This window comes from Phasianus colchicus, chromosome 6, assembly GCF_987193195.1.
Source record: "Phasianus colchicus chromosome 6, bPhaCol1.hap1.1, whole genome shotgun sequence".
NCBI classification, from domain to species: Eukaryota; Metazoa; Chordata; class Aves; order Galliformes; family Phasianidae; genus Phasianus; species Phasianus colchicus.
The window spans coordinates 12776714-12801310 of NC_143441.1; the positions used below are offsets into that span (position 1 = coordinate 12776714).

General features: G+C 42.4%; 2 protein-coding genes across 8 annotated transcripts in view; both read left to right on the plus strand.

The window, feature by feature from the left end:
- The window catches only part of ENTPD3 (ectonucleoside triphosphate diphosphohydrolase 3), a 28089-nt gene extending 7863 nt beyond the window's left edge, over positions 1-20226 (plus strand). For 3 of the 7 annotated variants that reach the window (XM_031590279.2, XM_090142478.1, XM_090142477.1), the window contains 8 exons: positions 1566-1683; positions 4463-4613; positions 5358-5517; positions 10986-11216; positions 11610-11882; positions 11989-12099; positions 13861-13998; positions 16048-18559. In XM_031590279.2, the coding sequence (XP_031446139.2) occupies positions 1566-1683; positions 4463-4613; positions 5358-5517; positions 10986-11216; positions 11610-11882; positions 11989-12099; positions 13861-13998; positions 16048-16281 (1416 nt within the window). In that variant the 3' untranslated portion in view covers positions 16282-18559. Of the gene's footprint in view, positions 1-1565; positions 1684-4462; positions 4614-5357; positions 5518-10985; positions 11217-11609; positions 11883-11988; positions 12100-13860; positions 13999-15103; positions 15214-16047; positions 18560-19034 lie in introns of those variants that run through there. The other 4 variants (XM_090142480.1, XM_090142481.1, XM_090142482.1 and 1 more) reach the window with 4 other exon arrangements.
- Positions 20227-21189: 963 nt separating this feature from the next.
- RPL14 (ribosomal protein L14) lies at positions 21190-24287 on the plus strand. The gene is made up of 6 exons (XM_031590278.2): positions 21190-21300; positions 21666-21767; positions 22317-22411; positions 23036-23135; positions 23513-23566; positions 24105-24287. Exons 1-6 carry the CDS (start codon positions 21298-21300, stop codon positions 24189-24191), a joined length of 441 nt encoding a protein of 146 aa, XP_031446138.1. The 5' UTR covers positions 21190-21297; the 3' UTR covers positions 24192-24287.
- The last annotated feature ends 310 nt before the right edge of the window (positions 24288-24597 follow it).

Genomic DNA, 24597 nt, shown 5'->3' on the forward strand with positions numbered 1-24597 from the left:
GGAGCCTCAGAGGAGACCTCATTGCATTCTACAACTTCCTGAAGGGAGGTTGTGATGAGGAGTAGTTTGGCCTCTTCTCCCAGGAAATGGCCGCAAGTTGTACCAGAGGAGATTTAGATTAAACATAAAGAAAATCTTTTTCTCTCAGAGAGTGATCAGGCACTGGAATGGCCTGCTCAGGAGGGTGGTGGAGTCGCCATCCCTGGCAGTGTTCAAGAGGTGTCTGGATGAGGAGCTAAAAGAGATGGTTTAGTAGCTTGTGGTGACAGTAGTAATGGAAGGATGGTTGGACTAGATGGTCTTGTAGGTCCTTTTCAACCTTGTGATTCTATGATTCTGTTGGAAGGGGCCTCTGGAGTCATTGGTCCAACCACTGTTCAAGCAGAGCCAGAGTGGACCATAGCCATGTGGCTTTTGAAGATCTTCAGGGAGGAGACTCCACAGTCTTTTTGGGCAGCCTTTGCCATTACCCCACCACCTTCACAGCACACAATTGCTTCCTGAGGTTTAGAAAGAACAACTTGTGTTCCAGTTTGTGCCCATTATCTCTTGTCCTGGTGCTGGATGTTGTCTTCTTTGTGGAACCCCTTCAGGAATTTATACAAATTCACATCTCTGAGTGTCCTCTTCTACAGCACTGTCAGCATGTCCTTACAGGAAAGATGCTCCAGACCTTTGATCATCTTGGTAACCCTCCCCTGAACTCCTTCCAGTATGTTCAGGTCTCTCCTACAGAGGAGGGCAGAACTGGATACAATACCCCAGGTGCAGCCTCATCAACTTTCCTTTGTCAGTTTGCTTTCTCAGTTGCCATAGTCTTCTGCTGCCACAAAAGGTAGGAAAGAGGTTAACACTGATCTGCTGGGCAGTGGAATGAGATGGAAAAACCTGCACTTTAATTCTACAGAGAACCCAGTGACTTTGTATAGGTCACATTAATATTTCTCATTTATTTCATAAATATGCAGTAGTATTGATTCTTTTTTCCTCCCCACTGTCTCGCACTCTGGCATAGACTATTTTCAGAGCCAGATTCTCAGGTGGACTGCCTAACCACTCAAAGAAAAACTTTTATTGCACAACTAGAAAAGAACCAGACTTGTTTCATCATTCTATCTGTGGATTATACACTTCTACCTCCTTGTTTGTGTCTTTATAGATCCTTTGTGTATCCCTGAATCTAAAGCCTGTGCTCTGGTATCAAACCCATCAGTATCCAGTGAGTTTAGCTGCGATAATGGAAAAGCAATTCACAGTTCTATCTATGTGTCAAGCATGGATTTTAAACCTGATGCTAAAAGGAGATGAGTCTTTTCCATTTTCACTGAATTCATTACTGAGGATATATAGTATGCTGTTTGTTTTATACTCAGATTTATTCTGTGCTTTTCTGTTAGATTCCTGTCTAAGCAGCTAACACTAGAATTAATGTATCTCTTGTAAATATACTGTGCATACACTTTCAAACATTTTAGCTTGATGATTTGAAAAAGTACGGCTGCATTTGGGTGTTCAAGATGTCACTGTTTGTCTCTTGATGTGATCTATTACTTTTTTCTCCACAGTATGGAATAGTCCTTGATGCTGGGTCTTCGCGGACTACAGTCTATGTCTATGAATGGCCAGCAGAAAAAGAAAATGATACAGGAGTAGTGAGCCAAACCTTCAAGTGTGATGTGAAAGGTGAGCTCAGATAGCAGTTCCTTACTTTTTGTAGCCTCTGGCAAAAGGTCATCTGGAAGCTTATACTGTTTTTTTTCCTTTTTTTTTTTTTTTAATTTCAAGAACTTTTAAGACCATATATGTGTCTGTCAGCATCAGTCCTCCAACTGTTGCTATGGTAGAGTGCGCAATTTTCCAACAGAGAGAAAATTATAGCTAAACTTGGCTTACTCCATTGCATTGTATGAGTGGTGCAGACAGAATTCGATTAGAGAGAGTCCGGTTCTTTAAATGCTTAGCTCTTATACCCTGAAATAATTTCTTTCAGAAGGAAAGTATATTTAAAAACAGTTTTGGAATAAGAAATCACTGAAAAGAACTGGAAATTTAGCCCCAGTTAGATGTTTGGCACTGTTGAGGGCAGAAATGGATGTCAGTTATGCCACTGCAGTTTGAAAAATTAGTTTTTAGTTTCCAAAAGCATTAGCTGTTTTAAAAACACTTTTGTGGATTGAGTCAGATTTCCTAGAGAAATGAGGCCTATGCAGTTCATCTGGAATTATTCTGTAATTACTTTGAAAGAGACAAAACAGGGAATTACGAAAGGCATGAAGAAAGTGAGTTGGAAGAGCTTGTCAATTCTAGATAGCAAGGGAGAGTCTAATAAAATTATCAAGTAAAACAGCTAAACTACAGAATTATTTCTAACAATGTCATAGTTGTTTCAAATACGAATATGCAGGTTTTTGCACAGGAAAACCAGTACTTTTGCACTGCTTGAAGATATCTCCCAACAACCACTGGCTGCCTGCCTCGTCTTTTGTCTGAGGTTTTACACTGGCTCCTCTCAGAGGACACTAAACTGTACTGACTTCTGCTCAGACTCCTGTGTGGTTAATTAAGTATGTGCTCTAGCAGTTTGCTGTAGATTACTTCATAAGAAATGTTAGAGACATTTGGCTAAGCTTTCAAAGATACCAAAATTTCACATACCTGTCAGAGGTGTAACTTCAGAGGTTCATAAGTGACTAGGAGATGAGTAGGAGGGAATAATTTCTCAATAGCACCAATCTTTCTGTCATCATCATTAAACATATGTATAGATAATTTTAGAGCAACAGAGGAAGGAAGACAAATGTAATGTGCACAGAAGAAATGTACTGGTGATGTGTCCTTTACAGGCTGCAGGAGTGGCAGCCTGCTTGCTGGGGTGTGGGGTACATTCTGCTTGTTTATGTCTTAACTCATTCAGAATGTTGCCTGTAGGAGTTCTGGAGTGAGAAAGTTTCAGTTCCTATTCTCCTCTAAAATGGACAGGGAATTATTTTGTAAATTTAACTAGGTAAACAAAATATTGTGAAACAAAGGAGTCCAAATTGCTGTGAGCTCTTCAGGTCCCATGGGGCCTTAACTAGAGTCAACCACAGTACTTCTCATCATCCAGTGTATAAAATCAGCACGTTTCATTGCTCTAATCTTGGGTGCCTCTGCGCTGGAGGAGACGGAGGGTTCATGTGTTGTGTTCCTCAGGTAAGCTGGGGAAGTGCAGTGCCAAAAGTGTCTGGAAATGTTTCTTTATCTGTTGGTAGCCTTAGGCACTTAAATTGCGGGGGTGGTTCTGGGCCCCACCAAGAGGCAGACTTGCACAAACTTACTGAACTTGTAAGTCAAACAGTCAACTAATTTGTAACTTCTGTGGTGTTCTTGTAATTTGATTTCATCTTTTATTAGGTAACTCTGCCATGTCTGTTTGAGCCAGCCCAATATCAAAACCTTTCAGTGTAGTGCAGGTAGTCTGTCCTGGTCAGGCTCTAATCATCAGCAAAGTAGGCTGTCCAAAATGGATAGTTATTACCCTGTGACCTGCTCTGCCTGTTCTGAACACTGAAGAGTAGAGGCTCTTGTCCAAAGAGAGTGTATGGGGAGTATGAGGCAACAACAGCTTCTGAGGGTGTGAAACAAAGTTGCTCCTCTGCTTTCCTGGATTTCTCTATGTGCCACTTCCTCAGCTAGGGAATTTTACTAAGGAACATTTCTATTTACGCTCAAGTTGAAGCTGAGGTCCTGCTGGTCCTTGGAGTGTTGAGTAAGGAAGGAAAGACTTTCATTTGAATTATTCAAATAGTTATGCATTATGTGTGATTCCCGTTTCTGATACTGGAATAGCTGTAAAGTAGCTGATACCAGAAAGCTGTAAAATTCTCAGTAGTTCATGCACCAACCTAAACTTGTACCTCAGTGACATCAAGAGCCATTTTTGTGTGTGTGTCTTGGAATTTCAACAGCAATTCCTTGCAAAAGCTTTTTTATTTTTAGTTGAAAGCAGTGAGCTATAGAGATGCAAGGATGCCCACAAAAGTTATGGAAAAAAGTTTGGGAAATCTTAGTCTTAGGGTGTGTAAAGAGGTATATGCTGTAGTTTAATAGAACAGAGAAACTTCACATGCACTAGATATCTTATTTTGTATAGCATCTGCTATGAGTAAACCTATTTTCTTCACATAATATTGTCATTATGACATTAGATGGTTATGCTCTTATATCCATCTTACTACATGCATGGTACTATAGGTGCACATGCATACACATACAAGCAAGAAGTTTCAGTATCTTCTCTGTCACATACAGCTTAGACAGTCACTACTGTTTATTTCTTAAATAGTCATAGTTTTCAACCATTCTGTAGTTTGCAACTACAAGAGGGAAGAGGGAACCTCTTTGTCATAACAGCTGTTTGCTTAAGTAGGTTAATGTGTACTTGGCAAAGCAGAATGCAGTCAATCTACTTGTTTTCTTTTAGGTCCTGGTATATCCAGTTATGAGCATAACACACGAGCTCTTGCAAAACCCCTTGATGAGTGCCTGAATAAAGTCAAGGAGAGAATCCCAGTTCATCTACATAAGAGCACTTCAATTTATCTAGGGGCTACAGCTGGCATGAGACTACTGAGGTACAGTGGAAGTTTGAACTCCTCTGCATGTGTACTGGTATAGCATTCTGTGAAGAAAGAATGTGAAAAACGTACTGGGCACATTTCTGTCCATTGGAAATTGGTCATTTCAAAAGGAAATGGAGCCCAACCAATTGAATTCAATTATTTTTTTAATAGGAAAAGCAGGACTATATGAAACTTGTACCATTTTGAAAATAAATCCTGCCTGTAGAAGGCAGAATTTTAATTCATTCTTTCAAAGCTATCTTAAAATCCAACACTATGTAAATAGATGACGTTTGTGCATATCTGAGGTCAGCAAAAAAGCTAGACACTGAAGAGTTTTCTTGATATGGATGTGATGTAATGTGGCTTTTGGGGTCTGTCTGTGGCTTCAGCTGTGGCACAGACTTTTTTATGTTTGGTTTCTGACTAAGCAGAGTGAGAGGCAAGATTTCAGGACTGTTCTAGCCCACAGATATCATGTATGCACTCAGTTCACTAAGAAAATAGTATGTTTGAGACAAAATGCTTATGAACTTGTATGATAAAGAGTGGAGTTTGTATATAGTGGGTGAGTTGCTTGCTGCAATGATGCTGGGTGCTTGGCTGTTCCCTATAATAAGCATCCCCTTTAGGCTAAAACAATGTCAGTTTTTATTAGGTGATTGTAAGGCTTTTCTTGAGCTGCTAGGCAGTGAAGACTAAACATGAAATTGCCTTTCCAGATGCTCAGTGTCTCATGTTTTGTCAACTGCTTAGGTTGCAAAATGAAACAGCAGCCAACGAAGTCCTCGCAAGCATTCAAAACTACTTCAGAGCACAACCTTTTCAATTTAGGGGTGCGAATATCATAACTGGGCCAGAGGAAGGGGTGTATGGATGGATAACAGCCAACTATTTAATGGGCAATTTCCTAGAGGTGTGTGGAAAAAATGCATGCTTTTCACTGTTCTCTTTCTTATAAATGAGAGGTTTGAGAGGAAATGCCTGATAAAACATCATAGCTGTAATTTTCATTTCACAGTGAAACATATAACAGGATTTTGTGGTAGTAACTGAACAAAGGAAGCACAGATGAAAAGATGTGACAGGAATCTGACTTGGGAAAGCTAAAACTGTAGATCCACTAAACAGGGCTCTTCCATAAATAACATCAGTGCCTTACTGAGAAACAGAAATTGCATTGCTCCTGAATGCATTGGTATTTTAAAATGTGATGAGTGTTGACCATCTTGACAGTGGTACCGATTAAGGATGTTTCCACCTTCTTTTCTGTGATTTCTGCAGGTAGTTGCTGTCTCTGCAGCTCTACTGGTGAAGAGTCTACACAGCTCAGGAGTTTCCAAACTGTTTGGCAATGTTAGCTCATTTGTCTTGACTAAAAAAGACAGCTGTCTTAAGTGGTGAATTTTATGTGGCCCAATATGCCTCAGCTGGGCCAGAAATCACTAATACAGTTCATTACAGTACTGCTGAAAAACTGCAGGCTGTGACATCAACTGTCATGTCTAGACTTGGAAGGGGAGATCAGTTTGTGGGTCCTCCTGTTTTGTCCATAGTGATAGCAACACAAAAATACCTACTCCGTCCCTTGAAGTTGTAATAGTGTCAGGCAGGTGCTTCATAACAGGAATTATTTTCCTGCAACTGATTATATGCTTTCATGGCAGTCGTGTGCTGCATTTATTGCAGTTCTTTCAGATAGTCTTGCTAGGCTGAAAATAATTCCAACCAGACCTCTGAGTATTGTTCATTATCTTGGTAGAATGGTTCCTGTTCAGTCATGGAAATTAGTAAGCAGGAGTTGGCAATCCAAGTGATGCTTCATGGTGAATATGTTGTTGGTTCCTGCTAAGTTAAGAAAACTAAATAGTAGTATTACATATTCTGGCATGGTTTTTCTTATTTTATGCAACAAAAATGACTTCATGAACTTCAGGGTGATTTCGGTCTCCTACCACATTAATTTTAATACTGAAGATCTCAATTTCCATATGACAGATTCATGAGGACTACTGAAGAGAATGCTAGACGTTTTGAAGCAGTTTAGTATAGAGTTGTGTGAAGACTAACGTGTGGATTATCATGAGTAGGAGCAAGAAGCTTTTCACTATTCTTGTAATAAGACTGGAGATAGGAGTGAAATTCTCCCATGGGCTCTTAAGGGCAAGACTGTAGATTTTTTTCATAAGTATGATTGCTAGCCCATGTTTCTTTTCCCTTCTTGTGTTTATGTTCATATCATTATCCATAGTAAATTATACTGCAGTAAATATGGAGAGAATTATTAATACAGAAAGGGTATTCTGCACAGTGACTGTGTAGATCAGATGCAGAATTTGGGGGAGGTTTTGGATAACAGGGAAAAATGCCAAGTGAACGGATCAGATTTATTGCCACTGCAGTTTCAGTGAAGGAAATACACAGATTAAGGGTTCACGTTCCTTTGATTTTTATTTTACTCTACTTTCATGCTCTTTTCTTTTCCTGTGTATAATAGTATTCTATTCCTTTAATAATTTATCTTGCCTTGAAACAAGCAAATTTGCATGCTAATTCCATTCAGATCTCCCAGGTACCCAGACTTCAATTTCCTGCATTCTAGTATAGATACTGATCAAACTAGTCCAGTGCTTTCACAGAATCACAGAATCACAGAATCGTAGGGGTTGGAAGGGACCTCCAGAGATCATCGAGTCCAACCCCCCTGCCAAAGCAGGATCCCTACACCAGGTTGCACAGGTAGGCGTCCAGGCGGGTCTTGAATATCTCCAGAGAAGGGGACTCCACAACCTCCCTGGGCAGCCTGTTCCAGTGCTCCGTCACCCTCACCGTAAAGAAGTTCTTGCGCACATTGGTGCGGAACTTCCTATGCTCCAGCTTCTGGCCATTTCCCCTTGTCCTGTCTCCGCACACTGCTGAAAAGAGTCTGGCCTCGCCACTTTGCCCCCCACACCTTAGATATTTATAGACCTGGATCAGGTCTCCTCTCAGTCTTCTCTTCTCAAGGCTAAACAGACCCAGTTCACTTAGCCTTTCCTCATAGGGGAGATGCTCCAGGCCCTTCACCATCTTTGTGGCTCTCCGCTGGACTCTTTCCAAGATATCCCTGTCTTTTTTGTACTGGGGAGCCCAGAACTGGACACAGTACTCCAGATGAGGCCTTACCAGGGCAGAGTAGAGGGGGAGGATAACCTCCCTCGACCTGCTGGCCACGCTCCTTTTAATGCACCCCAGAATGCCATTGGCCTTTTTGGCCACAAGGGCACACTGCTGGCTCATGGCCAACCTGTCGTCCACCAGGACACCCAGGTCCCTCTCCACAGAGCTCCTCTCCAGCAGGTCATCCCCCAACCTGTACCGGTGCATGGAATTATTCCTCCCTAGGTGCAAGACTCTACACTTGCTTTTGTTAAACTTCATCTGGTTCCTTACTGCCCAGCTCTCCAGCCTGTCCAGGTCTCGCTGAATAGCAGCACAGCCTTCGGGCGTATCAGCCAATCCTCCCAACTTCGTATCATCAGCAAACTTGCTGAGGGTGGCCACTACCCCCTCATCAAGGTCATTGATGAAGATGTTGAACAGGACCGGTCCCAGCACCGACCCCTGGGGAACACCGCTGGTTACAGGTCTCCAACCAGACTCTGCACCGCCAATGACAACCCTCTGTGCTCTGCCAGTCAGCCAGTTCTCAACCCACCTCACTGTCCACTCATCTATCCCGCACTTCCTCAGCTTCGTTATAAGGATGTCGTGGGAGACAGTGTCAAATGCCTTGCTGAAATCAAGGTAGACTACATCCACTGCTCTCCCCCCATCCACCCAGCCAGTGACAACATCATAGAAGGCTACCAGGTTGGTCAAGCACGACCTCCCCCTGGTGAACCCGTGCTGACTACTCCTGATAACCTCCTTTTCTTCCAGTTGTCTGGAGATGGCATCCAGCACAATCTGTTCCATCACCTTTCCAGGGACAGAGGTGAGGCTGACTGGCCTGTAATTACCTGGATCTTCCTTCTTGCCCTTTTTGAAGACCGGAGTGACATTGGCTATCCTCCAGTCTTCAGGCACCTCCCCCATTCTCCAAGACCTCTCAAAGATGATAGAGAGCGGTTCAGCAATCACCTCTGCCAGCTCCCTCAGCACCCGTGGATGCACCCCATCGGGTCCCATGGATTTATGAACATTGGTGTTGCCTAGGCGCTCTCGGACCGCCTCTTCCCTGACTAAAGGGAAGTCTTCCATTCCCCAGACCTTCTCACTAACCACCAGGGCCTGGGATTCCCGAGGGGGAGCTTTTTCACTGAAGACAGAAGCAAAGAAGGCGTTCAGTATCTCCGCCTTCTCAGCATCCCCCGTTACCAGAACACCCCCCTCACTTAGTAGGGGACCTACATTCTCCCTAGTCTTCCTTTTACTGTTAACATACTTAAAAAAACCTTTTTTATTATCCTTTACCACCTTTGCTAGATTCAATTCCAGGTGGGCTTTAGCCTTCCTCGTCGCATCCCTGCAGGCCCTGACAACATTTCTATATTCTTCCCGAGTGGTCAGACCCTTTTTCCACATTTCATGGACCTTCTTTTTCCCTTTGAGTTTGTGCATGAGCTCCTTGCTCATCCACACAGGTCTCCTGCCACCCTTTCCTGATTTCTTGCTCACAGGGACGCACCGATCCTGGGCTTGGAAGAAGAGCTGTTTAAATGCCAACCAGCTCTCACAGGCCCCCTTACCTTCTAACACCCTAGCCCACGGGATAGCTCCAAGTAGGTCCCGGAAGAGATCAAAGTTGGCTCTCCTAAAGTCCAGGGTAGCAATCCTACTTTTTGCTTTGCTCCTTCCACTCAAGATCTTGAACTCCACCATCTCGTGGTCACTACAACCCAAGCTACCCCCAACTTTTACTTCCTTAACAAACCCGTCCTTATTTGTGAGAATAAGGTCCAGTAACACTCCTCCCCTCGTCGGTTCCTCCACCATCTGCATCAGAAAGTTGTCTTCGACACATTGCAGGAACCGTCTGGACCGCGCATGCCTGGCCACGTTGCTTTTCCAGCAAATATCTGGATAATTGAAGTCCCCCATAAGCACTAGTGCCTGGGATTGCGACGCTACTTTCAGTTGCTTGTGGAAGGCCTCGTCAACCTCCTCCTCCTGATCAGGGGGCCTGTAGTACACACCCACAACGGTGTCACCCATACCAGCCTGCCCCTTGATTCTCACCCACAAGCTCTCCACTGCTACATCACCCTCCCCCAGGTGGAGTTCAATACATTCTAGCTGCTCTCTCACATAAAGAGCAACTCCACCACCCCGCCTCACCAGCCGATCTTTCCTAAAAAGCACATAGCCCTCCATGACAACATTCCAGTCATGCGAGCTGTCCCACCACGTCTCCGTGATCGCAATGAGATCATGGCCTTGCGACCGCACACAGATCTCCAACTCTTCCTGTTTATTTCCCATGCTGCGCGCATTAGTGTATAGACACTTTAGGGAAGCAGCACCCCCCTGCCTCTCTCCATCCCTTTGAACTCCACCCTTTTCACCCATCGAACTCCATTTTGAGCCATGAACTACCCGCTCAACCCCAGTGGCCCTCATTCTGTCCCCTTCCCCCTTCATACCTAGTTTAAACACCTTTCAATGAGCCCTGCCAGTTCCTGGGCTAGGATCCTCTTACCCCTTGGAGACAGGCTACTTCCATCTGCAGCCATCATGCCAGGCGCAGAGTAAATTGCCCCGTGGTCAAAAAAACCGAAGTTCCTGTGCTTGCACCAACTTCTTAGCCATTTATTTATGAGGCGGGTTTTTTGGATGCTCTCGGTATCCTTCCCTGCCACTGAAGGTAGGGAAGAAAAAACTACCTGCACACCCGTTCCTTCAACTACCCGCCCCAGTCCCCTGAAGTCTTCCTTGATAGACCTCAGGCTTCTCTCAGCGACTTCATCGCTGCCAGCCTGAACTATCAATAATGGGTAATAATCAGAAGGGCCAATCAGACCAGGAAGTTTCCTAGCAATGTCCCTGACCCTTGCCCCAGGGAGGCAGCACACCTCCCTACGGGTAGGGTCAGGCCGACATATAGGGCCTTCCGTTCCTCTCTGCTTTGATTATTGTGCTGTCCTCAGTGTTCAAAGCTATGCTGTATTACTTTTTCCATCTTTCAGACTCTTTGCTCTGTGGGAATACTTCTCATTACCTAAAAACAACATCTGCATGTTTTCCTCAGAGCTAAGATTTTCAGGAAAAAGTGAAGGAAAGTTTCGGGAAAAAGTGAAGAGGGAGGGGAAATCTAAAAAAAAGTTAAGTTAAAAGTAGAAGAGCTTGAAGGGAGAACAATCAGATGATATTTCTAATTAGCTTTGTTTTTATTTTTATGTGTAGAGAAACCTTTGGAGGATGTGGGTCCATCCGTACAGAAAAGAGACCATAGGTGCACTGGATCTTGGAGGAGCTTCCACTCAAATTTCTTTTATCCCAGAGGACTCTCAGGAGAACTTCAATAACACCATGCAAGTGAAGTTGTATGGTTACGACTACAATGTCTACACTCACAGCTTCCAGTGTTATGGGAGAGATGAAGCTGAGAAAAGGCTTTTAGCATTGTTGCTCCAGGTCTGTTTAAGACCGTTTGCTATGCTGCTCTTGCAGCTGTTACAGTAATTGTCTAAGCAGGTTCTTAGGGTTGTGATCTCTTCCCTTTGGTGGAGTTTGGAGACCCCAGTAAAAGCTTGTGTCGCTGTGGCCAAAAAGCACTTAGGTTTCTAAGATCTTCATATTTGTTAAATATTGCTCTGAGTTTTCTAACATCAGACAAAAAAAGCTCAACAAGTTCTGTAAGTGTTTTGCTGATTTTGCTGGTTTTGAGAAAAAGAGTCCATATGGATTACAGTGTTCAGCCATGACAGAGAAGAGATCAAGAACACCTGTATGTGGGTTAAAAAGATTTCTGCAGTTATCGTCACATTAAGTCTTTCATGCTTTTGAGTAGTCTTTGTTTTTCTTCAGAAGTCAGGCACCAGTTCCAGTGTGGATAATCCATGTTACCCTCGGAATTATGAGACTACCTTAACAGTGAAGTACTTCTGTGGCAGTCTTTGTACACAGTCTCTGAGACCAGCAAACTATTACCCAAACCAATCTGTAATTTTCCATGGAACAGGAGACCCAGGTCTGTGTCAGGAGATGGTTTCATTATTGTTTAACTTCACTACTTGCAGAAACCAGGAGGACTGTCCATTCAATGGAATCCATCAACCAAAAGTTAAAGGGAATTTTGTGGTAGGTTTTCAAATCAGCATTTCTTTTTGAACTTTCTTGCTTTTGATTTCAGTAGTTCTAAAAGTTTTGCTGATGAAAAGGCCTTTCATCTGCTCCTTTTCTATAGGCTTTCTCAGGATTCTACTATACAATTAATGCTTTGAATTTAACTGGACACTTTTCTCTAGCTGACTTCAATTCAAGTATGTGGTTTTTCTGTTCACAAAGCTGGGCCCAGGTAAGTGCGCCTTTTTTTTCTTTTCTTTTCTTTCTTTTCTTTTTTTTTTTTTTTTTTGTATCCGTGAATAAGATATAGAAAGAAAATGGACTGTTTGAGTATTCAAAACTCTTCAGGTCTCTGTCAATATTAACATGTTTTCCCACCATGCTTCAAATCAGAGGCATTACTTACAGAAGGCTGCAGGGTGACCTCATTGCAGCCTTTCAGTACCTAAAGGGAGCCTACAAACAGGAGGGGAGTCAACTCTTTGGAAGGGTAGATAACAGCAGGATAAGGGGAAATGGTTTTAAGTTGAGGAAGGGAAGATTTAGGTTGGATGTCGGGGGAAGTTCTTTACTATGAGAGTGGTGAGGTGCTGGAACAGGCTGCCCAGAGAGGTTGTGGATGCCCCGTCCCTGGAGGTGTTCGAGGCCAGGTTGGATGGGGCCCTGGGCAGCCTGGTCTGGTATTAAATGTGGAGGTTTGTGGCCCTTGCATGTGGCAGGGGGGTTGGAGATTCATGATCCTTGAGGTCCCTTCCAACCCTGGCCATTCTGTGATTCTGTGATACTTTCAAAGCAGTCCTCATACTTGGTGTAAATTTATTTATTCCAGGGAATTGGAGATTGCCATGATGGAAGCATTTAGAAGGCTGATAAAACAGGCCAATTTAAACTTTAAAACAAAACTTATCTAGATATTTATTAACAACATAATTTGATCTCTCACACTGTCAGCAGTATCATGTCAGCTTAGTAGCAAACAGTTGTATTCTACATTTATCAGCAAGTCCACAGTGCAACAGAGCTGATGCAGTATAGCTGTAATTTGACTTAAATGGGAGCTAACTTTGGCTGTGAAGAACTTGTACTGGTGGAAGGCAAATTAATGTTTCACTATTGTCCCCACAGAGTTCATATGAGGAAAAGGTAAAAAATTGTTAAAATTACTAAAGTAAATTGGCCCCAATTGGCATTTCATGACCTCTTTTGCACTGTTTTCACCCAGCAGTTTTTCATTTTCCAGCTTACTTCATCTGTCTGGGATGCTTTGTGTATTCTGTGATACTCTGGTCCTGCTCTTCTCATAACTGTGGAACTTGGAACTGAGAGTTCAAAGCACTTCGCTTGGGTCTGTGAATTCCAGCTGATACTCATCTTCAAAATGAGCATCTTAGGTCAAAACTGACATCCAGAGAGCAGTCCTTTTGATGGAGATTTAACTCAGTGTTTTTCTACTCCTGTAATATTCTTCATGCTCTGTTCTGATCTCAGCTGTTAGTGTGAAACTAGGATAAATGGATAGACCTGTATTAAATTTGAAGGGAAGTACCTCAGATTATCAAACTAGCTCCCTGTTTTGCATTCATTTTGCTGCATTTCCTACTGTAATTTACCATCATCGCAGCTTTGTAGCTGACTGCCACACAGAAGGTGCACTCTGTGATCCTCTTAAAGAGATTTGTGGCTGTGGTTTACTACCACAGTTTTAACCACACCATAAAGATGACATGGAAAATTTAGGAAGGATAACATCCTTGATCATTTATGTACAGTTTTATGTTTATTTTGATTATTTTTTACCACATAAGCTGTCTCACCATCATGGTGTTTTCACTCTAAATCTCCTTCTAGTTGTCCACAGTTTTACTTGCTGTTTCTAATGCATTTTAATTAGAATCCAAAGTATTCTGGTTGGTTTGGGTTCTTTTTTTTTTTTTTTAAAAAAAAAAAACTAATTGTTTTTTTTTGATGTACTTTTTTTTTAATGTGCTTTCAGCTCCAGTTTATGCTACCTAAATCTGAAGAAATATATGCTAGATCCTACTGTTTTTCAGCCAATTTTATTTATTACTTGCTTGTACATGGCTACAACTTTGATGCAGAAAATTGGCCACAGATACACTTTCAAAAGGAGGTGAGTAATAATTGTTTCTTCATAAATTTTAACCCAAGGATGTCTAAAAGAAAACAGAAGATGCAGCAGCCAACAAAAATATTATGGTTGCAAACAGCCTTTATAGATGATTGTCAAATGTTATGCAGAAAACAAAGCCACTTTTCAAGCCTCAGTGCCAATTTCAGCCTGATTCCAGAGGCTGCATCATTACTTGGTGATGCTGGCTATGTTTTTAAAAAGCATTAACAATGTGTTGAATATCAAATAATACTATATTTTTAACCTTGCCCCAGTTAAAGTATTGGCTCACTTAAGGCCTGTAACTCTTCTCCAGACAAGGTCAGTGAGCTAATCCTGATGGGCTGAACAGGAGAACTCCAACCTTTCTGTTTGCTGCCAGAGCCTTGGGCAAATGGGCAGAGATAGTTTGTAGTCAGGGGATGAAGCAACTAGGGCAGCCATCATCCTCAGATGGCACATCCACCTGTGCTGTAATCTGGTTTTCTGGAATAAGAATTTATACTGATGGACTGTTGGCTTGGATATGGAAGACAGAAGGCTTGCAACCATGTTTGTGTAATACCTACACTACTCTTCCCTGACCTCTGATTTTCCTCCTAAAAGCTAGAATACTTGGGATGAAGTGGTATTATACATTCATTCTAAAGCTGCTGCTAAGAAATCCTTGCTTTCAGTTCAGAAGGCATTGCCCACTATGTAAGCCTGGCTGTTACATCAGGAAATATAGTTCCTGCAGTGGTTTGTGACTGCATCTTTTCCTCTCTGTTACTGTAAAACCTTGTCCTACGTTGTCTCTTGATCTCCATTGAGTCTGGAAATGTTTTGGCACTTGTGTGCAAAAACAACAAATGAATGGTTGTAGATCTTCATGCAGGGAGTTCTCAAATGCAAGGTATGCTGACAAGCTTTCACTGAGAAATCATAAATAATGTTTTTTCTGAACAGTCATACTCTATTACTAGTGTACTAAAGAATCAAATCATATTTAGCCCTTCTACCAGGAAATCAGCAAAGCTTACTTTGGGATCTTAATCTGAAGCTGTAAGGAGTGGATTTTTTTTTTCTTTTTTTTTTTAAACATATGTTTTGTTGCCCCCTGCAGGTGGGAGCAACCAAACCCAGAAATATTTTTCTGTCTTCAGTCAAGACCATAAAAATACTGAGCAAAATGGAAACCCAAAAGCTTATTTGCTACCTACAGTCTGCACCAGGGTAATTGTGAAAGTCCAAAAGAAAGACTACATCTATTAATCAGATATGCCCCTCAAAGAGCTAAAACTAGTCACATCTAATGTGACTAGCTATCCCAGAATAACAGCACAGTTGCCTCCAAGAGAGTATACTGAGAAGTGTGGAGGTTTTTTTCTGGCCCATGCTATAAAAGGATATTTGCTTTTAGTTAGTGAAAGCTTAAGAACCTTAACACAATGCTAAGATCTGTGCCAGATGAAGAACTAGATGATTTGCAAAGGTTCTGAACCCCATAATGAGAGGTTTTCCCTCTTTCATCAATGAAAAATCAACTTAGTCCATCTTACTGCTTTGCTCAATCTGTTGTATTTCAGTTCTTGTTGATGGAGCTTTTTCTACATTATTTAAACAAAAGTTATTAGAATATACACAACTATACAAATGACCAATATTATAGGTGCTTGTAGTCTCCTACCACCAGCAGGACTGTTTAAAGTTGTTCATTAACATTAAATTTACCCTAGCCTCTTTGTTCATGTCAGTTGGACTGTGAGTTTTTTATTTACTTGAATTAAATAACATCCTAGGATTTGGCTACAATAGGAGAGTGATTCTAAGAATTTGCACTAGTGCTGATTCTTTAAAAATATGTTTTGTGCACATAAAAGCCCATAACAACTGGCTGTCTGCTTGTATATCACCCATCCTTGTGATCAATTTTATTAGCATCCTCTTGAACTGAAAAAAGGGCAATTTTCCTTGATAACTTAAGAGACAGTTGCCAGCATCAGCAGTTCAGCTCTTTTCTTTGACTGAAAAGTACATGGGAATAGGACTCTTTTATCTGTATTTCAGGTTGGTAACAGCAGCATAGCATGGTCACTTGGTTACATGTTGAGCCTCACCAACATGATTCCAGCAGAAGGCAAGCTGATCCAGTTACCTCTGAAACCTTCTTTGTTTGCTGGGCTCCTCATCTTCCTCGCTGTTCTGGCACTGTTGTGTCTTTTCTTCCTTGTTTACCTGTGTATTGTGTCACGTAGTCAGAAGGTTATCAGTCATGTGGAATATGTATTTACTCCAGAATGAAAAAACTTACCTGAAGACTGACCAAAAAACTCATAATCCTATAAAGTTATGTGGAACTTTATATTTGAAAAACATAGTTAAAGACAGGTGGTAAGTCCTGAAAAGATCAGAAGCATAAATCAAGGAGACAAGAGGCACAAAGGAGTCTGTGATATGGTGAACTGGAGTGCTTCTGAAATATTTTGGCAGTTGTTTCTGTAAAATTAGTGTATCCAACGTTAAGCAGATAAAGCACAGGCAGGCATGCTGCTTTGCTTATTCATGTTTTTATAGTGTCTTTCTGTCAGATACATATGAATTTTTGTCCATTAATTCGGTGCCACCTGATAAATGATGCATTTGATCAATGGCAGCACTTGTTTATGATAAAATTTAAGAATGAGTCAGTAGAAATTGTGAGAGAAGAGAACATAGAGGCTGTTCTTGTGTGTGCTGCTAACACAAATCCCCCAAACAATCCACTTCTGAAAGTGGAACAAGCACTGGGTAATCACGTGAGCTGATGGGAACAGCACAGCTGGGACTGAATTGTTTTTATTGCTATTCCAAACAATTGATCCCCACCATGTTAGGGTGTAACACATTGCCAACATCTTTCAGGACTGTCAAGCCCATCTTAAAGCTGAACTATATTTTTAGCACTACAAAGATCTCAGAATGCCTCTGTTATGGCACATTTAGATTTGTTTTGAAGGCAGAAGTAAAATCTTTTCAGTAATGGAACCTAATTTTCAGTGTCTCATAATTACCTCCAGAAGCCTGTAGAGTTTTCAGGGTCCTTTTTTTTTCTGTAATAACTATGACAAACATTTTTGGTATTTTCTTCTCCTGACCTGTATTCCTCCTAATCTCAGATGCAGTAAGTGCCAGCTTGTCACATACATATTATTTCAACTGTATTGGATCTTCTGAAGCATTAATATGAGTAGGCAAAAACTTCAGCACTTCCTTCAAGGCTAAGAGGATTAGGAGGCAAGCTGCAGGCCAGAAGAACTGCCTTTATGTGATGGGTTTGAGACCACATAGCTGCAGTCACAGCTGCTGCCTTCAGCTGCCTTTATCAGCCTTTCTACTGTCCTGGCTGCAGCATTCTTTCAGCACCACTGGGATATATGTAGCAGATGCTTTTGTCAGTGGCATTAACTCCAAACCTTTACTGGGACCACAACTACCTTCATGCTCTTAAGAGTTGCCTTCCTTTAAAGCTCAGGCATTCTACACCAAACCTCTAATTCTTACCCACTTAAATCTTGGAGTACAAATTTACCTGATGCTCAAGGTGTCCTTCATGGAAATGCCTCCTTCCCCTGTCTGTCTTTTGTCCTTCCTTAGCTGGCTTCTGAACTAACCCTTGGAAAAGACTTCTGCCAAGTCATCTGCCATCTCCTCCCTTTGTACAGTGTCTCTATTCCTCTTCATACCGCCTTAACATGATCTCTGAATTTATGAGGGGGACATATCCTTAGGGCTTTGGAGTTGGCAGAAGGAGGGAATTGCTGTGCTGTTTCTGCAGGAAGAGAAAAAGCATCTCTGTTTCCCTTCCAACCTTCTGCCATCTCCTTTTGCCCAGATTCACTACCTACATGGAGCTCTGTACACCCACCATATTCCCCCAAATGCCCTACAAAGAGCTGCTGTCGACATACTGATATATTCCTCCCTTTCCAGCCTCTCAGGATTGCTTCCCTCTGCAGGAAGTTTCCCTTGCTTACATCATAGCTTCTCTGAAGGGATGGTTATTCAGTTCTTGCACTGAAGTTTTCAGTATGAGAAAGTGTAAACCAAAAGTGAGACTGCCATATTCAGCATCTTCTGCTCACTGGCTAAAGCCCATGAGCAGCTAACAAAGAAGTGAAATTATTAAAAATTCACTTGGTCTTACAGATATACTTGGATAGAGCCAGTATCTATTCAAAAAATCTCTCTCTCCATGAATTACAATCTGTGCCCTCTTCTCCCTATGTATATAATGTCCTTACTGAATCAGTATGACAGCTAGTCAATTAAGAACTCAGTCTTATGTCACCTGTCAGTTTTAGCTGACAGGGAAAGCTGAAACTACTGAACTTCAGTCAGCCAATTGCACCACTGCAGCTTACAGCTTCCTCCCAGTCAGCAGCATCATCCCCATTCAGTGTTAGAGGTAAAAAGTACTGCTTGGACACAGGCAGCTTGGCTGTCCCTGGCTGTCGTGGTTATTTCTGGGGGAGAGGTGGAGCAATGGAGATGCAAATCTTCCCCCATGTATGAGTCAGAACCTGATCAGCAGGTGTAACTTCCCCACATCTACCACTGAACAGATCTGGTGGGGAGCCAATGAGGTGAACGGGATTTGGGAACATGTACAAACTACAGCTTATTTATCTTTTTGTACTCTTTACTGCTTGCTTACAAAGATTAATACAAATAAATTGTGAAAAGCTAAGCCAACTGTACTTTTTTTTTCCCATCTTTTGCAAATATCAGTATTTTCACCTTGGCAGACAGGTTATTCCTATTAGAAGCAGAGAAAGGCTGAAATGCTGTGTGATATAAATTTGCAAGTTGCAGAACTCATCTGTGAGTTTCTGGAGTGGACAGTGCTCATTGTCTCCAGAATCTATATTCTCAATGAGAAAACAACAATGCTTAAACCAAGCCACTCCCAATTTATTTATTTATTTATTTATTTTAATGTGCAAGCATGTAAATCTGAATATATATACAATACATATGAACAACTTCTATTTTTGAACACTTCATATTTCTTTCAGGGTCACTGACACTTTCAGTGCTTACTTCAGGTACACTGCTGTAATATAGATCTGAAAGGCTGTGTGCCAAAAAGAGGAACTTCCCAGATATTGATGTAGGTCATGATACAGATTGTTTAGAAAGAGATTTGTCAGGCATCAGGAACAGGAGCATGTAATAACAGAACAAAATCTCAGCTGTGGAGAAGCAGAAGAAACCAACAAGAGATGATGTGCCTGCAGGCATCACTTAAGGGTGGGCAACAGTGACAAACTCCTCATAAAGCAGCATGCAAAAGAAAGCAGTAACTTTTACTGCATGGCATAATTGAACATTGATAAGTTCAGAGGACAGAAAAAGAAGTAAATAAAGCCACAGTGTGATAATCATGCCCCAAATCAGGGAGTTTTTATTCATTTTTAAAATTCTGTTATTTTAGTACCAATTTGTATTCACTTGGATTATAATGAAGGCAATGTCTCACAAACAGTGCTCACCTTCAGTTACCAGTGTTTTCTTCTGTGTGCTATCTACATTACACAATGCTGTATGAGTACATGGGCCGTATCTAGAGTTGCTTGCTTGGCAACATTTCTGCAGGCTAGCTGTAGAGTTTTAAAAGTGTACTAAAGGGAGAAAACTTTTGTAAATCCAAGAATAACACCAGTCCCAGCACTGATCCCTGAGGAACACCACTTGTCAATGGTCTCCGCTTGGACACTGAGCTGTTGACTGTAACTCTTTGAGTGAGACTGTTCAGCCAGTTCCTTATCCAGCCAGTGGTCCATCCATCAAATCCACTCTTCTCCATTTTTGTGACCAGGATGTCATATAGGACAGCATCAAACAGACAGCACAAGTCTAGCCAGATGACATCAGTTGCTCTTCCTTTCTCCCCTGATGCTGTAACTCCATCACTGCTTTAGCAGTGATTTTTCATACCACTGCATTTGTGCTCTCAGATGTTTTTGTTGTTTGATGGTAAGGCCCAGCCCAAGTCATTAGCACAGTCAGGAGTGACTTTGAGTCTCTCTGCCATAAAACATGCAAAGGTTGTTCAAAATTCCAGAGGTTTATGTTGTCTCCCTTCCTTCCTCTTACAAAGTCCCACAGAGATTTGGTTCATCAAATAAGGAAAAGGAGAAATATTTTTCCAGATCACTGCAGAATGGAAGAATCCAAAAGACAGCATCTTCGACTGACTTGACCTAGAGCATGCTGGTAAAGACATTAATACATGCATTAATACATTGCTATTGTAAAGCATATGATACATATATGTTATAGTGATATTCTGGACAGGACTTTCAAAAATACCTGCTGGTGTTAAGTGCTCGTCAAGGTTTTTATGATCAGTTCCCCAGGCATTTGCATAATAAATATATCAATTAAGAGAACATGGAGGGGAAGGCTCTGAGGTGACCTGATAGCAGGCTTTCAGCATCTAAAGGGGGGCTACCAGAAAGATGGGGACAGACTCTCTAGCAGGGTCTGTTGCGACAGAATGAAGGGAAGTGGTTTCAAGCTTGAAGAGGCGAGAATTAGGTTAGATGTGAGGACAAAGTCTCTTACAGTGAGGGTGGTGAGGCACTGGCACAGGTTGCTCAGAGAGGTGGTGAGTGCTCCATCCCTGGAGACATTCAAGGCCAGGCTGGATCTGAGCAGCAGATGTAGCTGCATGTGTCCCTGTTCATTGCAGGGCTGTTGGACTGGATAACCTTCAAAGGTCCCTTCCAACTCTGAGGATTCTATCACTCTGTGAATTAAGTGCGTTATTTACTTGCTCGGATTTCTTCTAGAAACAAAAACAATAAAGACCCCACTTTAGATAGGGATCTTTATTCTCACTGCTGACAGAAGACAGCAGAATAAAGGTCAGACCTATTTTCCATTAGTGCTCGGCGGTGCACTTTGCTTACACTCTTCTTTCCCAGAGCACGTTTTTGGCTAATGCTTACAGAATAAAATCCTGCAGAATGTGAACTACACGTACGTCTGCATCACCATATGCCTCCACCGCAGCCAGAACAGCGAGCTGACGGAGCCATTCCGCCACGCCCTGACGGCGCGCAAAGTCCCGAACACGCAGCCGCACCGCCCACCGCGCATGCGTATTAGCACGCCGCCATTCCCGACCGGCCTCGAGCCGGGGAAGGCGTTCTGCGCAGGCGCGCTGCGTCGGGAGAGCACAATGTGGCCTCCGCGCATGCGTGGTAGCGACTCGAGGGCGGCTTCCGGCCGGCGCGGGGCCCGCCCTTCCCTTTCTGCTCGCGGGCGGCCATCATGGTGCGGGCGTGCGGCCGCGGGACCGACGGCGGGGCCTGGCGCCGGCGGGGCCTCCCCGTGTCTTTCCCGCTTGCTTGCGGAGATCGGTGGAGGCCTCCCTGCTCCTGGCCCCGCGGCGGGGCCGGCCGGGGAGCAGGGCGCGGGGCAGGCCGCCTGACACGAGTCGGAGCGGGGCGCGCGTGGCCGTTGGGTTGCGATTGGTGGGGGGAAGTTTGTGAGGGGCGTTTGGGGGTGCCGCCGCCTCGCCAAGCGGCTCTCCTCGAGCGCTTCTCCAGGCGGGGCTGGAGCCTGTGGGCAAGGGAGGGTACGGGGAGCTGCTGGTGGAGGCGCTGAGTGCTGACTCGTGCCGATCCTTCTGCCCCTAGGTGTTCAAACGCTTCGTCGAGATCGGCAGAATCGCCTTCGTCTCCTTCGGGCGGCATGCTGGCAAGCTGGTGGCCATCGTGGATGTTATCGACCAGAACAGGGTCAGCCCACAGCGCCGTGCCTTTGTCGTCTTCATTCTCTGTGAACAGCTCGAGCGCTCGGGCCTTGTATATAGAGCTTAAAGGGAGTTTCCTGTCGGTGATTATTCAAGGGAGTAAGCATTTGACACAGATGGGATTGAACAGCTGTTATTGTATTTTAAACTTTTGGTAGCAAGCTACCCTCTCCCATCTTTCCTGAGAAAAGAAGAGGCTGAGTAAATGCCGCTTGGAGGCTGAAACCTCTGAATGGAATGGCACTGATGCCTGACAGACAGGTTCTTTTCACTATATGAAAAGATCCCTCTATCCTGAAGAGTTGAAAAAAGATCTTATTGGGTGTGTTTTTTAAGTTTTTTTTTCTTCCAGCGACGAAAATGAATCTGTAAGGTTTAGGTTGTATGCACAAGATGTCATTTCTGGTTTTATCTGAATAACATGTATCTTGATTTGAAGTATTGGTATCAAGGTGAAGTTCCTAAATTATTAGGAAACTAACTGGAGTATGATGGGAAAAAAAAAACACTTTTTAAAAGTAACTCATTTTTTCAGGCACTCGTTGATGGCCCCTGCAGTGGTGTCAGGAGACAAGCCATGCCCTTCAAATGCATGCAGCTGACTGACTTTGTTCTCAAGTTCCCGCATAGGTGAATTGTTTGCTTTTTGCTTTTTTATTTTTTTGCCTGTATAAAACATTGTCGCTGCCTGATCTGATGAGAGATGTTCATATAACTTACAGTGTATATGCAGCTAAAATTGTGCAGACCGTGTTATAACAGCTGAGTTTGGGTAGATTTCCATTATCACCACTGTTTGATAACTGCTGCTGGAGTATATGGGATACAATGTGACCTGGGCAGCTTGCAGTTAAGAGTGGGATATGAGGAGTAAGTGGAAGCAGTTGCAGTAGTACTGTGCAGCTGTGTGTTTGCTGTACTCATGTCACTTTCAGACATTAAATACATTCCCTCTTTGCAGAGCTGCATGGAGTTTTAGGAGGCTGAACTCTGATGTAGTTGTTATCTGAGCTGCTTTTTGATTGAGAACCATGGGATCCATTGCTGGGAGTGTGAGTGTAGCAAAGCATACATAGCAAAACTTGAATGCCACATGCATCCCTGTGGTATAATTGACTTAAACTGAAGGGTTGGTTTCTGCATTTGAAGGAATGGAGAAGGATGATCGTCCCTTGTGTGAAATTGGATCAGATGGCATCAGAGAGAACGGTTTGTACAGATAATCAATACAGCTACTTGGCTCTTTTCATACAGCGCTCGTCAGAAGTGTGTGCGTCGTGCCTGGGAGAAGGAGAATATAAATGAGAAGTGGGCAGCCACACGATGGGCAAAGAAGATTGAAGCCAGAGAAAAGGTATGGGTTTTAACTGGATGTGTAATGCACTTCTTACTGCTTCTGCTTGTGAAAATTAGTTTTAGTATAATAAATTATGTATTTACTCTTGCTAGGATTAAAAGTGGTCGTAGTGTAGATGAAAAATTGCTGTCTATCAGCTTTAACTTGTCTTTGTACTGTAAGAACTGGTTTTATTTGGTCATTTCTATAATCTCCATTTTTTTTCTTGAATCACTGCATCCCAGTGAAGGCCTTCTGTAGTGAACTAATTCCAGTTGAGTAGCTAGACCCAGTCTGGAGGGGATCAGAGTTAATTGTGGAACATTTTAAAGTGCTGAGTTCTATAACTTACATGGATATGTAGCACAGCCTCATGATTGGTTCTTTTCAAACAGAAAGCCAAAATGACTGACTTCGATCGTTACAAGGTTATGAAGGCAAAGAAAATGGTAAGTGTTTGAGTGTAGTTTCTTTACAGGGTTAATGCTTTTAAACTTTACTTTTAGAGTCATATGGAGATCCTTGGTAGTCTTGCCTTTATAGTTGGCTTGGCTTATAGAGTAACAAAAAATATTGGGGTGCCTTGAATTTTTTATATTTCTTTGGTCAGTCATTGATCAGATTTGAATTCACTTGGCCTGTGTGTCAGTCTTGTGAGTCATAGCTGAGGAGTTACCTGCTGCTGAAATGAGATGTTCTCTATTGGATACAGTTAGTATTTCATTCTGTACTAAACTCCTTACACATGGAATACTGGGATCAGCCAGAGCCAAGTTTACTGCTTGGTAGATCAGTTTTAGGTGGAATTTGACATTTTAAATGTAATACGTGGTAAATCTTTTGACTTATTAAAATACAGTCAGATTAGCAAAGGCTTATTGCTGGAAAGGGCAGAATCTGAAAGCTTAGAACTGAAGTTGAGGAATAATACTTCTGAACTGTTGTAGTTTCCATTTGATTAATTCTAATTTTTTGTTGTTTTTACAGAGAAACAGGATCATTAAGCACGAAATTAAGAAGCTCCAGAAGAAGACAACTAAGAAAGTCAAGAAGACAGAGAAGAAACAGAAATAAAATGAGCTTCTAGCTTTGTATCACTTTGCGTCCATGTTCTGATTCTTCAGAAATGACAAGTGGTAAAAGATCTGATCTAAATTGTAATCAAGTTCACTTCTGTTGTCTGTCTCATTTATTAATATTACAGGTGTTGGGCTCAAGGGTTTCTCTGGAGCACACAGAAATGTTTTTGTCACATTCTGTTGACCATGCAGACTGTGCTCAGTACTTTGTAGCCAAGATAGTTTGAAATATTGATGTTTTTAGTAACTCAAGGTAGTTCATATCCTCAGACATCATTTGGTAGTCTGTGAGCAGTGACCTGGGATACTTCTGCATCACAAATGTCTAAAAACATGCAGTTGTGCTGAGTGGTTTATTAACAAAATGCAAATGGATGGTTTTGTTTAGCCTGTCAGCTCTT